We start from the raw sequence: 16,388 nt of genomic DNA, 5'->3' as shown, positions 1-16,388 counted from the left end.
TACTGCCCTTTATAAGCAATACAAGATATTTACATGTTTCCCAGAAGACAAAATAATAATTTACACCAGTCATCCTGTTCAAAAGTTTACACCCCCCTGGCTCAGTGAATGTTAAGACTTATTGTAATATTTTGTAGATTCTGCAAGGTGTATGTAAACTCATGACCACACCTGAACCAAAAAAAATGTTTTTTCAGTAATTGCTTGTATAATTTAAGCAATAAACCAAACACAGAAAGGTGTTTTGAAATGTTTTATGTAATATATTTAAGTTGGGTGGTTGTTTTTTTTTTTTTTTTTTTTGGAACCATATGAAGAAAAATGATTAATAAATTATTTGTTTGTGGTCATTTCTTCTCTACCATTTTGGATTGGGTCAACAGCTCTGGAACATGGTTTTAAAACATGCATCATACAGTTACTTTAGAATAACCTCAAATGCAGGGTATCCATCATATAAAAATTTCTCATAGTCGGGTTTCCATAGATGAAACGTCATTTCCGGCTTTGCACCGTGTCCTCCATACCGCTCGGGGGCGGAGTGGAAACATGCTGTGTTGTACTTCCTGTTTGCTTCGAGCATTGTGATTCAATTTATGGAGCCGATTCCTTTGGACTAACCGTTTAAAGGAACCGATTCGCCCTGGTTTGATTCGTACAGAACTATTGTGTATATTATATATAATTTTTTTTTATATATAAATTTTTACAGTATTTCTACAATAATTCACTAACCGGTTCACACTTTCATCTTTTGTTTACAAAGCCTTTTCTAAAAGAACCTGAACGGGTTGGTGGTAGCTAACCAAGCTAGCATGTTTACTATTCATAAATGCTATCTGTAATCTCTTTAAGTGTATTGTTGCTTAATTATTGTCGACGCGTAACTTGAGTACGAAGATTCGTCTGGGAAAAGAAATATAAAGCGAAAACAAGTGATGTAAGTTCGATTTGCATTTGCTTTTACAGCATTTGACACTTCTACCGTGCGAGTAGTTTTGCTCGAATCGTTTTAAACGAGTCATTCTAAATGATTGAATTGTGTCGATTCCTCGGTCACTGGTTGTTTCCTGTGTGTGAGACACATGTGAGAGGAGCTGTGTGTTGCAGGAGAGCAGAGGAGAGAAGTAATAGTAATAGTAGCTGTACGTTTCCACGCTGCTGTAAAATACACCGCGTTTCCAGGGAGTAGAGGCAAGAAGAGTCATGGCGGTGAGTGACGAGAATATTCACTTTCACACACTTTATATTTACAATCCGCCAGCGTTTTCTCTAACAATGCTAACACAGCTAGCACACAGCTGTAGCCCAACAACATGGACACACACACACACTTTCTCCACCGGGGGCTGTGTGTGTGTGTGTGTGTGTGTGTGTGTGTGTGTGTGTGTGTGTGTGTGTGTGTGTGTGTCTTGTATCTGAATATATAGATATGTGTGTAATGTACTGACTGTCCTGTGTGTGTGGAAACTGTCCACTGATGGTCCTGATTGTGTGTGTGTGTGTGTGTGTGTGTGTGTGTGTCGACTGTCCACTGATGGTCCTGATTGTGTGTGTGTGTGTGTGTGTGTGTGTGTGTGTGTGTGTGTGGACTGTCCAATGATGGTCCTGATTGTGTGTGTGTGTGTGTGTGTGGACTGTCCACTGATGGTCCTGATTGTGTGTGTGTGTGTGTGTGTGTTTGTGTGTGTGTGTGTGTGTGTGTGTGTGTGTGTGTGTATGTGATGAGTCTGTTATAAACACAGTTTCATCAGGTACATGTTCACACTGATCTCAGTAGCAGTGGCGGGGAATATCAGACCTTTCCGTGACCTAAACGTGTTCTTCTCCACTTCAGGCTACGAAAAAGCAGAAGAAGAAGAAGAAGCCGAGCTTCCGCAAGCTGCTGAAAACCAGCAACATCAAGCTGGAGAACAAGCAGAAGAACCGTCAGTTCAGGAAGCAGAGCACGGACAAGAAGCAGCGCAAGGAGCAGCGGAAACTGCGGCAGGCCCTGAGTGATGCGTCGCAGCAGACCGTGCAGCCTTTAGAGCGCTATGAGAAGAAGCCAGGTGGGAAAGTCCAGCTTCCTCTCGCCGTCTCAGACCTCGTTAACACGGCACCTCGGTGATTCCGGCCTTCGCTTTGTTGTTGTGAATCTGCGTTAGTTATACTATATATCTAGCCGGTGTTTTGCTGTCAGCGTTATTTTCCGACCAACGAGCGAAATATTGTGAGTAAACAAACTAGTCATTATGTAACCATAGCAACGTAAGAATGTGTGTTTTTTTTTGGGGTGGGGGGGGTGTTGTTCTTTTTTTTTTTAAATTTCTCTTTTTGCTGGACGAGTGAAATAAAAACCAGCACCGGCGACTGTTTTATTAACAGCCTACTCGAGCTGCTTGTCCTCCAGGCAACTTCTAATGAAAAAAAACTCAGGAAGGCTAGTGATGTGTCCACCTGTATTTGTTTTTACACAAAAGCATTAAAAAAAATATCATCTCGTAACATTCTGCTGGTGTCATGTGACCCGGCGGAGGAGTCTGTGATGATCAGCGATGTCATGCGTTTGCTGTCTGATACAGAGGAGGATGACGAGGAGGAGTTTCTGGAGTCGCTGCCCACCGATATGATGGAGGAGGACGACCTGGAGGAGATCCGAGCAATGGCTCGGAAAGCCTCGTTCCTCACGAGAGACCTTTCCTCCTGGTAGGACCATCGGCTGATTTATTTATACATCACAGATGTTTACTTAAACCCTTGAGCTTTTTTATATATGTGTGTGTGTACATATATATTACATATATTACATATATTACACATACATACACACAGTGGGAGAAATAAGTATTGGACGCGTCAACATTTTTTTTCAGTAAATATATGTCCAATGAGGTTATTCAAATGAAATTTTCACCAGACATCAGTATTAACTCAAGAAATCTGCAAATATAAAGAATTCACAACATTAAACTCCATAAATAAAGTTATGTGTAATAAAGAGGAATGACACAGGAAAAAGTATTGTACGCGCTAAAGGATTCAGAAGTTTTGAAATACGTCTGTCTGATTCCATCAATGTCTTTGGCAACAGTAAGGTTGAGATGTTTCTTGTGTGACACCTTGGTAACGGAAAGCCTTTTTATAGACCATCAATTTACTAACCCAGCTGATATTCCTTTGCACCGATAGGAGGTATAATTACTTGCGCATTTCAGCTGGTTCCTTGCCTTACCCTGCCTTGGAGAACTGCTTTTTCTTAGCGTGTTCAGTCCTTTTTTCCCATGTCATTCCACTTTATTACACATAACTTTATTTATGGAGTTTAATGTTGTGAATTCTTTATATTTCCAGATTTCTTGAGTTAATGCTGATGTCTGGTGAAAATTTCATTTGAATGGCCTCATTGGAGATTTATTTACTGAAAAAAATGTTCTTCCTTACAACATACCAGACTTTGTAGCAGAAACTCCAAATCTCTCTTTCTCTCTCTCTCTTTCTGATGATCAGAATTATGAGATTGTGTTGTTTGTGAATGTTATATGAAATGCTGTGTTCAGAGTTTAGACACATTAAGGCGCCTGATAAGCTGCCTTCTGTTCGATAAGCTGCGTATTTCATACTAGAGAGCAACCCGACTCGGTTAGAGCTTAATATGTGATTAAGGCGAGCAGTTTGCACTCTAAACCGTCGCCTGTAAGCTTCCCTTATTAGCCTCGGTGCTTCAGTGTATAACCGAATAAGCAACCTTCTGAAACTTTAATTTCCGGCTGAACAAATCCTTTCAGTGATTTTGACTATAATGATGTGTGGTCGATGTTGCAGTGCTCCCACTCACACCAAAAAGCGCAAGTCGGACCAGATGTTGGAAAACTACGAGAAGATGCCCCGGAAGCTGAAACAAGAGGAAGAGAAGGAGGTCATTCATCTGCTGCCAATCAAAGACAAGAGGGGCCTGATCCCTCAAACCATGGAGAAACCAGGTGTGAGCCCCTAGTCCAGTGGTCGCCAAACCTCTTCCTGGAGTGCTACCTTCTTGCAGATTTCATCTCCAACTAAAATCGAACATGCTTGTTTTAGTTGCTCAAGCACTATGCCAGAGCCATATCTCCCTGCTGTTCTCACCTGGGTTCCTCCTGAAGCTAAGCAGTGTTGAGCCTGGCCAGTACCTGGATGGGAGACCTCCTGGGGAAAACTAAGCTTGCTAAGGTTGGAAGTCGTTGGAAGTGGTAATAGTGAGGTCACAAACCGAGGTCCTGACTCTCTGTGGTCATTAAAAATCCCAGGACACTTCTCTTAATAACCCCGGTGTCCTGGTGAAATTCCCCCATTGGCCCTTAACTTTCATGGTCCCCCTAACAATCTCCATCCCTGAATTGGCTACATCACTCTCTCCTCTCCACTAATAGCTGATGTGTGGTGGGAGTTCTGGTACTATGTCTGCCTATGCTTCATCCAGGTGGATGCTACAGGTGGTTGAGGAGACACCCCCCCCCCATACTCTGCCTAGAAAAGCGCTATATAAATGTAACTAAACTTCTTAAGGCAGTTATTAGATGGTCAGGTCAGGCATGATTATGGGCGGAGCCAAAATCTTCAGGAAGGTAGATCTCCACACTCTGTTTGGCTTCATGATGACAGGCAACTGTTTTTTTATTCTCTTATTTTATTTTGGTTCATAGTGGTGCCAAAAGCACCCGAGGAAGACGAGCAGGAGGACGCGAACGAGGAAGATGAGTCAGAGCAAGGTGAGAGTATAGAATACTATTCATGAAGCGTTCATTAAAAGTATTCAATATTTGTCTTTTTTATTTTTTTTTATTTTTTATTTATTTTTAACTTGGGCTTTTATGTGGCTTCATATCCTTACAGCAATGGAAGAAGCACGGAGCTTCCTGACACTGACTCCAGAAGAACAGCTGAAGCTTCGCTCGCAGAAGCTGATGGAGAGGAAGCTCCGCATCGCGAGCTTGGGATCAGTCATTCTAGCAGATCCAAACTCTAACGTAAGATGCACATGGATGCTTATCCTTCATCCACATTCACACTAGAGACGACACAGTGACAGGAGACTAGTCATTTGCTAAAATAGCAAAGTCAGACAAATTGAGCTGAGATTTGCTTTCACCGGCCACTTTATTAGGAACATGATCTTTTATGCAATTATCGAATCATGTGACCACAGCACAATGCAGACAATCCTGCAGATACGGGTCAAGTGCTTCAGCTCATTTCCCTATCAAACATCAGCATGTGATCTCAGAGAGCAGGTATACGAGTTTTCCATACGCCGTTGAGTATAATTTTTTAATTCAACAACAGATCAAGAAGCTGAAGGAGCTGCGGGCCATGCTGATGGAGACGGACCCGTGCGTGGCGGTTACGGTCCGGAAGCTGGTCATGGTCTCGCTTATGGAGATCTTCAAGGACATAGTGCCCTCTTACAGGATCCGTCCTCTGACCGAAGCGGAAAAGTCCACCAAGGTACAATTCAGCTCATCTGTTGAGCACACACTGCGGTGTTGCCAAGTTGTGTGAAGTTCATGTACGGCAGTACCTTGCCGTGTACTAAGGAAATCTGTTTAATGTAATTTGGATGATGTCACAAAAAGGTTATTCCAGATGTGGAGCAATTCTAGAAACGCTTTTATAACAGATAAAGAAAATCTGAACAAATTAATCCCAATTTTAAGTCTGGTACTACATAACCACTTTGGAAGGTAATCCTGACAGCAATCCTGATTAATACCTATTGCTGTGGTAACCTACACCACCACCACTTGGTGTCCCACTGCCTTGTCCATTATTCCCTCATATCAGAAACCTTCACTTACATTGTCACTCTTTGGAAATGTGAAGTCGTAAGCAGATGGTGTGATTGTTATTTTTATTTTATTTTATTTCATTATTTTTCATTCCGTTCATGCCTTGACGGAATGTATGATCTTACCTTACCCCGTTCTTCACCTTTCAGGTGAAAAAGGAGACGCAGCAACTGAGAGAGTTTGAGGAGGGGCTCGTGAGTCAGTTTAAATTCTACTTGGAGAATCTGGAGCAGACCGTGAGAGGTAAGGCCCACTCTGATAAGACGGAGCACTAAGCGTGTACGCAGGGATGAGCAGTGTTGTGATCTGCTGTTCCTCTCACACCACAGACTGGAAGCAGAAGAAGCTGAAGGGCAGTCAGGCCGTGGCTCTGGCCTCCTATAAAGGCCTGGCTGAAGTGGCCATCAGGTGTCTGTGTGAGCTGCTGGTGGCTCTGCCGCACTTCAACTTCCACAACAACATCATTGTCGCCGTGGTGGCGCTGATGAACGACCCGGCCAGGAAGGCAAGTCAGACAGCTTGTGGGTTATCTTAACACAGACGCTTTAAGCTCTAGAGCTAGTGGGTTTTACAGATAACTAGGTTGGGCGGTTCCTGCGGATAAGTTATTAAAATTGATACGGAATGATAACAAAACACTCAGAGTAAAATATTGCTGAACTTTATTACAAAAATAAACAGTACCATGTAAATGTGCTTTTTAAAATGGGATAAACATACAAATATTAATATATATGTACTATTAATAAATATTCAAGTAAATAAAAGATATACGTCCAAACTGAACCAAAAAGTAACACTTCAAAATTCACAACAACAAATTCAATACAACAAAATTGGTCAGTGATAGTTTTTATTTCACCTCTAGAGGCCGCTCTCGTACCGTATAACGACAGCGGACCCTTCTCCACCGCTTCCGACACAACCGGGAAAAACTATCGGCCTGGATTTTTGTCGATAGCCGATTGCTGAAACGGCTAATCAGTGCTGATTAATCAGCAAAACCGATCAATGGGTTGACGACTTCTTTACACTAATATGGGCTTAATCCAGATCTAAAGGACTGCAGTGTTTCATTATAACACATCTGGTTTAGTTCATAATTAGTTGTTATTAATGCTGGCTCTGAGTCTCTTATCTAGTGTTAATCTACCGATAGGGATTTGTCAAGGCAACAGCGGAGTACTGTATATCTCGACACAGATGATTCTGAATCTTTTCAGGTGTCCGTGATGTGCTGTGAAGCGGTCAGGGATCTGCTGAAGCAGGACAAGCTTGGCCAGGCTTCACTAGCCACAGTGAGGGTCATCTCGGGAATGGTCAAAGGCAGGAACTTCAACGTCAAACCAGACGTATGACTTTGAGTCCATTTTTGTTTGCCACTTGAATAAAATGAGGTGGGATAAATTGGATTTGGTGGCATAGAGGTAGAGGGGGAAAAAAGTATTGCAGAATTAAGAGTTGGAGATCTTCATGCCACATTAGTTAGCTTTTTGAAATTAATGTATTATATTAATTACTCTAACTGTTAAAAAAAGAAACGTGTACATTCATACATATATATTTATACACACACAAATGTCAAAATAAGTGTGTTTGTGTGTAGGTCTTGAACACGTTGCTGTGCCTAAGGATAAAAGAGGTGGATGTGAAGAAGGACACAGAAGACCTGGCCCCCAAACAAAAGTTCATGAACTTCAAAGAAAAGAAGAAGAGCCTGTCCAGGATGCAGAGGAAGGTCAGCACACACCTACTGTCTAAAATTCAGTTCACGTTGCTCTCTCTCTGTTTGTTTGTGTGTTTATTTTTTGAAGCTGAACATCTCATGTCCTCAACAGTGGAAGAAAGCCGAGGAGAAACTTCAAAAAGAGCTGCTCGAGACCGAAGCGTCTGAGAACAAGGACAAGAAGCTCAAGCTGGTAAGTGATTCACGAACTTTAGCAGTTAGTGGGTGGTAGGGCTGGGCGATATGACCAGATATGATATAATTTATCCCAATAAGGATATCATTGGTATCATGATATCCTTTTCATTTTTTACATTTTGTGTTCAATAAGTGCATGCTAAATGGAACTGAATTGAAGCAACTGATTTTACGTCATGTTGTTTTTTCCCCCCCTTTTAAGTGTTAACGATAAATTCCACTAAAAGTGGCGTCAAACTCAGTCGAACAGTTCTTACTTTTTACACACTCAATGCTGCAGCGCTGTTTTGCCGACAGTTTGTTAGTGAAATTATATATCGCAATACATATCATTTTATTGTGATTTTGAGTATTGTAATATCATATTTTTGTCGCATCACCTTATTAAAAGGTGCATTACTGTTATTGGTGGTAACATAACATAACAAAAAGTTATAAAGTCCCATAGCTACGCTGGCTGACATTAGCGTTATCATGGCAGAAGTGAATTACAAGGCATTAATATGTCGGTGTATAACGACTTCTGTATTCTAAGATTCTATAGAAATATAAACAATTAACACTTTGAAGTGCGGTGACGATAATGTGGTAAAAACTACAAATATTAATGCTAAGCGTCTCACAAGTGTTGTTTTAGAAACAGTACTAATATGTCATATGTGATGTCTTTTTTTTTTTTCCATGTATTGTTACACACGTCTTAACCTCTTCACTTCCTCCAGCACACAGAAACACTCAACATCGTGTTCCTGATCTACTTCAGAATACTGAAGAAAGCCCAGAAATCCGTCCTGCTTCCCTCCGTTTTAGAAGGTTTAGCAAAGTAAGTGGCTGCTGATTCTCAGTATCAGATCTCCTCCATCATTATGTTGGTTCGACAAAGTCAGCGTTCTGTTCTGCTGTTTAAACTTATTATTCTTCTTCTGAGACCCAAAACCTCAAACTGTTACTCCTCCTGGAGATTTCGAGCTGCGTGCACCAAACTCGCGGCAGCCCTTCAGCCTGTTATGACTTAGTCTGCTTTGACTTTTCTAACTGATCGGAATTACGGTTTTCCTGTTAGGGAAGGTCCAACTGGCTAAAATTCCCATTGAATGTTTGGACTGTTATAACTCCTTGAGCTACCAAGCTACTTCCATCAAACTCAGGCCAGTCCTTCAGGCTGATCGATCATGCTGTGTTTGTTTTTTTCTTCTTTTTTTTTTCTCCCCCCCTAACTGATCGGATTTACGGTTTTCCTGTAGTGGGTGATCAAATATCCCTAAAACTCCCATAGACTTACGTGGCTGGAATGTTCAGAGCCTGGCTCGGTATGTTCAAGATTTCAATCTCCAACTGCACCTGTAACAGAGACTCTCACTTCATCTCTCTCTTTCTCTCTATCAATACCACACACTGTCTCCATCCATCTCTATCAGTAGTACACACGCTCTTTCTCCATATTTCTTTCTATCAGTGTCTATACCTGTGTCACTCTCTCACGCCTTCTGTGTTTCTACTAATAACCCTCTCTCTCCATCTATCTACTTCTATTACTCTCAGTTCATCTGACTTTCTACTTGTATCACTCTATTTTCAGTCTGTCCTTCTAGCAGTAACTGTCTCTGTCTGTCTGTCACCCTTTCTTTCTTTCAACTTTCTTTCAACTTCAGGCTATCTTCAAGCTTATGAAACAGTTTTAAACTTTTCAGACCAGCTTTGTCAAGCCAACATCGAAGTTTGTCGTTACGAACTTTACCCCACTAGTTACAGCTGTAATGTCTCTAGCGCACTTCTTTACACTCCTTGTAGTTTGCTTGTCTAATGGCACATGTTTCCCTTTAAGGTTTGCTCATCTCATAAACCTGGAGTTCTTTGACGATCTGCTCACGGTTCTTCACGATTTAATTATGTCCGGCGTAAGTATTTACACCTATAGTAATACGCTGCTCATTACTTTGCAGGATTTCAGTTAATTAATTTAATTTTTTAAAAATAAATAAATACCCTATTAACCCAGACACAATCTTCGGGCTACTGATTGGCTAATTAATTAATTCATTCATTCCTTAATTAGGTTTGACGAAGCTGTTTAAGCTTATTATTCTTCTTTTGAGACCCAAAACTTCTACCTATGACTCCTCCTAGACATTTCGAGCTACATGCACAAATCTCGCCTCATACCTTCAGCCTGTTCTGCCTTTGACTTTTCTAACTGATCGGAATTACGTTTTTTTTCATTACAGAAGGTCAAAGTGGCCAAAATGCCCCACTGACTTCCATTGAAATTTTTGGGCTGTTATAACTCCTTGAGGTTTCAAGCTACTTCCACCAACTTCTTTTATATTTTTAAAAAATGTATCTGTAGTTTCCTGACACACAAGCAGGCTCCGTAGGCTAGGTAGCACCACATACCTCAACTATGTAACTATAGCATTACTGATTCTGACTTCCACCGACTGTTGAACTACACACAACGGTTTTTACTAGGCAGATTAATCCGTACGCACGGACGACAGATGACCTTTTCAGCAATCAGGAACGCGATATATAAAAACGCTGACGAAGCCGAGCAAAACAAAGTGCAGCGTAAATCTGTTCTGTATCTGTCTTACTAACACAGTTCAATTTTTCTTCATATAGCTGTTTTAACAAAGGACGTTGTCACAAATCTGGATGTAGATATAGGTTTATCCAATTTATCCATAATGAGCAAGCCAGAGGTGACGATGGCAAGGGAAAAACTCCCTGAGATGACATGAGGAAGAAACCAGACTCCAAAGGGATCCCATGCTCACCTTAAGGAGATATTCAGTGTAATCTTTCATTATCAGGGTCTTTTTTAAAATTTTTATTTCAGTAGAGTTTCAACTTTAAGTCTGTAATATCCAGGTGACGTTATCCACTGTATAATGATCGAGACTTGAGTATAGCTTTTAGTGACCCACAGTACCATCTTCTCACCACTATGTCTGGAGAACATGAAGATGCCAGTCAGACATTTAATATATTTTACATGCGATATGAGGAAAGAAAACCCAGATTTTTTTGCTGAGGGCACCACAGACACTTTCGTAGGCAATGGAGCCTATCCCAGGGAGCATCGGGCACAAGGCGGGGTACACCCTGGACAGGGTGCCAATCCATTGCAGGGCACAATCACATACACATTTATACACTACGGACATGCCAATCAGCCTATGTCTTTGGACTGGGGGAGGAAACCGGAGGAAACCCCCGCAGCACGGGGAGAACATGCAAACTCCGCGCACACAGGGCCATGGTGGGAATCGAACCCCCAACCCTGGAGGTGTGAGGTGAACATGCTAACCACTAAGCCACCATGCGCCCCTATGCTCCTTTGTGTCTGTATTAATGCATTTCACTGTTTATTTTTTTAGTCTAGTCAGTTAGGTTTCGTGCAGCAACCACGGGCCTGGAGCTTTCACTCATCACCGTCCCTCTAATCACTTCTCTTCCTGTATATGTAGGATCTGTCCTACCGAGAGAGTCTCCACTGCATCCTCACAGCCTTCCACATCCTCTCTGGTCAAGGTGAGTGCTGTTCTTATCCATCACTGTCAATCAGGATCAACTTTTCCATTCCGTTCTGACCACCCTCTATCTCCGACAGGCGACGTGCTCAATATCGACCCGCTGAAATTCTACTCCCACTTGTACAAAACCCTGCTTACACTGCACGCAGGTAACCTCGCCTTTACGTCTGTGCCTGCTTCGATAGTCCGATGTTTAACGAAGGCGAGAAAAGCAGACTGTTGTTTTTATTTTTTGTCTGTCTGTCTGTGTGTGTGTGTTTAGCACGCTAACGAGGTTCGTCTCCCTGCAGGTGCATCAAACGAGGACACGGGCATCGTGCTGCGGTGTGTGGACGTGATGCTGAGCAAGCGCAGGAAACAGGTCAGCCTGCATAGAGCTCTGGCCTTCCTCAAGAGACTCGACACACTCGCTCTGCACGTAATGCCCGACTCGTGTGTGGGCATCCTGGCGGCTAACAGAGCACTCATACACGTGAGAACGTCCTGTGTTTGTCATTGCTATATACAGCCACTATAACTACCGTGCTCCATTAAAGGCGTATTACTTTTGCTTACTATACTGCTGCATAAATCGAAAAATGGATGGATCGGATGAGCCATAACATTAAAACCACCTGCAGATATTGTGGTCCTCCTTGTGCCACCGAAACAGCTCTGACCCTCGAGGCATGGACTCCACAAGATCTCTGAAGGTGTGCTGTGGTATCTGGCACCAAGACATTAGCATCAGATGCTTTAAGTCCTGTAAGTTGCGAGGTGGTGCCTTTATGGATCGGACTTGTTCGTCCAGTACATCCCACAGACGATCGATCAGATTTAAATCTGGGGGTTTTGGAGGCCGTCAACAGCATGAACTCAGATCCTTACCCATTATTCCTGCTTCCAACACATCAACTTCGAGAACTGACTGTTCACCTGCTGCCTAATATATCCCACGCCTTGACAGGTGGCTTTGTAACGAGATAATCAATGTTATTCACTCAGTGGTTTTAATGTTATGGCTGATCAGTGTATGTTTTTCTTTTTAAAAATGTGTTTAATATTGGCCTTAGATTATGCAGGTATTAAATAAAAATATAGTATACATAGATTTTCTGTCTTTTTTGTAATTTGTGTGTGTGTGTGTGTGTGTGTGTGTTTGTTGTGCAGACTTTCCCCAAGTGTGACATCATGCTGGATAACGACATGCAGGGCAGCGGTGTTTACCTGCCTGAGCTGGATGAGCCGGAGTACTGCAACCCCGAAAACACCTGCCTGTGGGAGCTGCACACACTCAAGGTAGCTGTACTACAATAAACACCGTGGCAGATCATCACTGTTTGTCTTATACGCAGTAGAGGAGCAGTAACTCCCGAAGCCAGCCCCTCAGCACTCTCTATAGACCTGCACTGATTTTCGGTTTACATTTTTATTTCATTAAGACAGAAATGAAACTTAAACCTAATGGGCGTGTCCAAGACATTATTTACCTGCTTAACAAAACCAAACATACTGCCATAGCTATTCTTTGAGTAACACGTTAGGTACCCGTTTCCTAAACAATGAAATAGCATGCCTATACGTATGATGTTGCTCTATATCTGACAACCGTTCATTTTACAGCACTGAGAGAGACAGTGCTAGGAAAAATGGCTGTAACACAATATGAAGATTAGAAATGGGTAGTAGTAGAGCTGCAACAAATAACCGATTATGAAAATCATTGTCAACGAATCTCATTATCGATTAGTTGGTCTGCACGTGACATGGGGTGCGTTTACTCACCTCTGAGAACACGCATCAGAGAGTAAATACTAAAGTTGTGTCCCAGATTATGTACTGTACACTTACACTATGCACTTTGTACTCTACCGTCTAGTGTATGGATTTTAGAAAGGTAACGTCGTCTCGAATGGAACACTAGCGGTATTTTTACTAACAGGAAGTATAAGCCGCTTCCTAGTCGACGGTGCATGACGTCATACTCGCGTAATGTGACGCCGCTTGCTTTAGCAGATACCCAGAGACACAGACAATGACTTTCTTCAGTTTACTGTTTATATTATATAATGGTATTTATGCATTATTTTTATGGAAACACAAAAAGCACAGAATTAAACTACAGTACTAAGTGATAATATATATTCTGGTGTGTGTGTGTGTGTGTGTGTGTGTGTATTGGGTTCTTTTCAGTATTTATATATAACAGTTGTGTAAAGTTTTATTCTGAAGTTTATATTTGTAACACTCAGTTTGTGGATTTTATTTTAAATAAGCGAAAAAAATGGTACTGAAAGTTTGCCCCCATCTGATTAATCGGAAAAAAAAATCAGCCAACTAATCGATTATGAAAATGATTGTTAGTTGCAGTCCTAGGCAGTAGTATAAAGAAATTTTGTTAAAATGGACCGTGCAGACTCCGGGTACTCGGGTTTCCTCTCCCAGCCCAAAAACATGCGTAGTAGGCTGATTGGCATTTCCAAATTGTCCATAGTTTGTGTGTGCGTGATTGTGGCCTGAGATGGGTTGGCACCTTGTGCCCAGAGTTCCCTGGGACAGGCTACAGGCTCCCTGCAACCCTGGGTAGGATAAGAGCTATAGAAGACTGATTGTTAGATTATGCACTTGGATGGTTATATAAAATAACATTACGTCTAGCATTGGAACACTTATGGTGATTGTGTGTTGCAGAGACACTACCACCCCATGGTGAGGAAATACGCCAGTCATCTGTTGGCTGGAGCGCCGAGTGAAGGTGCCGGTGCACTGAGTTTAGAACTGAGCAGAAGGTAAATCTCACACTTTTCCAGGCTGAAGGTGATTTACAGTCGATGGATACAGTGCATCCGGAAAGTATTCACAACGCTTCACTTTTTCCACATTTTGTTATGTTACAGCCTTATTCCAAAATGGATTAAATTCATTATTTTCCTCAAAATTCTACAAACAATACCCCATAATGACAACATGAAAGAAGTTTGTTTGAAATCTTTGCAAATTTATTAAAAATAAAAAACAAAAAAAGCACATGTACATAAGTATTCACAGCCTTTGCTCAATACTTTGTTGAAGCACCTTTGGTACCAATTACAGCCTCAAGTCTTTTCGAGTATGATGCTACAAGCTTGGCACACCTATTTTTGGGCAGTTTCTCCCATTCTTCTTTGCAGGACCTCTCAAGCTCCATCAGGTTGAATGGGGAGCGTTGGTGCACAGCCATTTTCAGATCTCTCCAGAGATGTTCAATCGGGTTCAAGTCTGGGCTCTGGCTGGGCCACTCGAGGACATTCACAGAGTTGTCCTGTAGCCACTCCTTTGTTATCTTGGCTGTGTGCTTAGGGTCGTTGTCCTGTTGGAAGATGAACCTTCACCCCAGTCTGAGGTCCAGAGCGCTCTGGAGCAGGTTTTCATCAAGGATGTCTCTGTACATTGCTGCATTCATCTTTCCCTCGATCCTGACTAGTCTCCCAGTTCCTGCTGCTGAAAAACATCCCCACGGCATGATGCTGCCACCACCATGCTTCACTGTAGGGATGGTATGGGCCAGGTGATGAGTGGTGCCTGGTTTCCTCCAGACATGACGCTTGCCATTCAGGCCAAAGAGTTCAATCTTTGGTCTGAGAGTCCTTCAGGTGCCTTTTGTCAAACTCCAGGAGGGCTGTCATGTGCCTTTTACTGAGGAGTGGCTTCCGTCTGGCCACTCTATCATACAGGCCTGATTGGTGGAGTGCTGCAGAGATGGTTGTTCTTCTGGAAGGTTCTCCTCTCTCCACAGAGACACGCTGGAGCTCTGTCAGAGTGACCATCAGGTTTTTGGTCACCTCCCCGACTAAGGCCCTTCTCCCCCGATCGCTCAGTTTGGCCGGGCGGCCAGCTCTAGGAAGAGTCCTAGTGGTTCCAAACTTCTCCATTTACAGATGATGGAGGCCACTGTGCTCATTGGGACCTTCAGTGCAGCAGAAATGTTTTTGTACCCTTCCCCAGATCTGTGCCTCGATACAATCCTGTCTCGGAGGTCTACAGACAATTCCTTGGACTTCATGGCTTGGTTTGTGCTCTGACATGCATTGTTAACTGTGGGACCTTATATAGACAGATGTGTGCCTTTCCAAATCATGTCCAATCAAGTTGTAGAAACACCTCAAGGATGATCAGTGGAAACAGGATGCACCTGAGCTCAATTTTGAGTGTCATGGCAAAGGTTGTGAATACTTTTTTTTGTTTTTTATTTTTAATAAATTTGCAAAGATTTCAAACAAACTTCTTTCATGTTGTCATTATGGGGTACTGTTTGTAGAATTTTGAGGAAAATAATGAATTTAATCCATTTGGGAATAAGGCTGTAACATAACAGAATGTGGGAAAAGTGAAGCGCTGTGAATACTTTCCGGATGCACTGTAAATATAAATGATTAATTCATTAGCTAGTCCAATGTGCTGCCTAGTGCCACGTTCTGCTCACCTGGAAGCTCAATTAACTTCCTGCCAGGGAAACTTTGAGGCTATAGAAAGCAGATAATCTTAGGCTAACTTTTCAGCTGTGAGCTGTGATGTTTCCTCATTGCACTAAAAAACATAAAAGATGTTATTAATTCTGACTCACAGCTTCGTTTTTCACTTGATAAGTGTTCATCAAGGAGGCTGTGTATTGTGTGCTTTAATTGCAGTTCAGTTTTTTTCCATTTGTTCTCCTGACTCCGGAAATAATTTCCGTTTCATCCATTCGGCAGAGCACCCGTGCAGCTGTTTGAAGATTACAGTGTGAAGGACATGACCTTTAATCCACCCGTTGCAGGACCACCCAAGAAGAAGGTGAGCGCTGGCTGCTCTAAATGACCTTCAAAACGTATTTGTTATACGGCTCCAATGCAGGTCGTTCACTCGTTCTGTTTTTCAGGAGCGCTTCACAATCGGCGAGGCTTTTCTGGACCCCGATCTGAAAGCACAGATCAACGCAGCTCTTCAGGAGGACGAGCAAATCCCCCTCGACTTTGCAGCATATTGGATACAGAAGTGAGCGAACTCTGTGAAACTGTAAATACGTCTGTATTACGATGTTTTATATCAGTGTGTTTCAAATAAATAAAAAAAGTGGCCTTTCGACTAAAAAGCACATTTCGGTGTAAATATTTATAAAGAATCCTT

The 16,388-nt window shown here is 42.2% G+C and overlaps 1 protein-coding gene across 1 annotated transcript; it reads left to right on the top strand.

Annotated features, from left to right (window-relative positions):
• The first annotated feature begins 892 nt into the window (after positions 1 to 892).
• Positions 893 to 16,356, top strand: noc3l (NOC3-like DNA replication regulator). Its single transcript, XM_053640056.1, has 21 exons — positions 893 to 1,212; positions 1,838 to 2,051; positions 2,565 to 2,688; positions 3,805 to 3,962; positions 4,662 to 4,727; positions 4,852 to 4,985; positions 5,302 to 5,463; positions 5,954 to 6,047; positions 6,134 to 6,309; positions 7,028 to 7,156; positions 7,411 to 7,542; positions 7,643 to 7,723; positions 8,451 to 8,551; positions 9,554 to 9,626; positions 11,199 to 11,262; positions 11,342 to 11,413; positions 11,555 to 11,736; positions 12,414 to 12,542; positions 13,935 to 14,032; positions 15,974 to 16,055; positions 16,141 to 16,356. The coding sequence occupies exons 1-21, from the start codon at positions 1,207 to 1,209 to the stop codon at positions 16,258 to 16,260; spliced, it is 2,397 nt and encodes a 798-aa protein (XP_053496031.1). The 5' UTR covers positions 893 to 1,206; the 3' UTR covers positions 16,261 to 16,356.
• Positions 16,357 to 16,388: the final 32 nt, after the last annotated feature.

Source organism: Ictalurus furcatus, chromosome 13, assembly GCF_023375685.1.
Source record: "Ictalurus furcatus strain D&B chromosome 13, Billie_1.0, whole genome shotgun sequence".
NCBI classification, from domain to species: domain Eukaryota; kingdom Metazoa; phylum Chordata; class Actinopteri; order Siluriformes; family Ictaluridae; genus Ictalurus; species Ictalurus furcatus.
The sequence above is the reverse complement of the archived record's forward strand: the minus strand, read 5'-3'. Positions and strand labels throughout refer to the sequence as shown.

Coding starts and splice junctions, on each gene's coding strand:
- noc3l (XM_053640056.1), top strand. Junction 6,310..7,027: donor TGAACGACCCGGCCAGGAAG/GCAAGTCAGACA, acceptor GAATCTTTTCAG/GTGTCCGTGATGTGCTGTGA. Junction 11,737..12,413: donor CTAACAGAGCACTCATACAC/GTGAGAACGTCC, acceptor TTTGTTGTGCAG/ACTTTCCCCAAGTGTGACAT.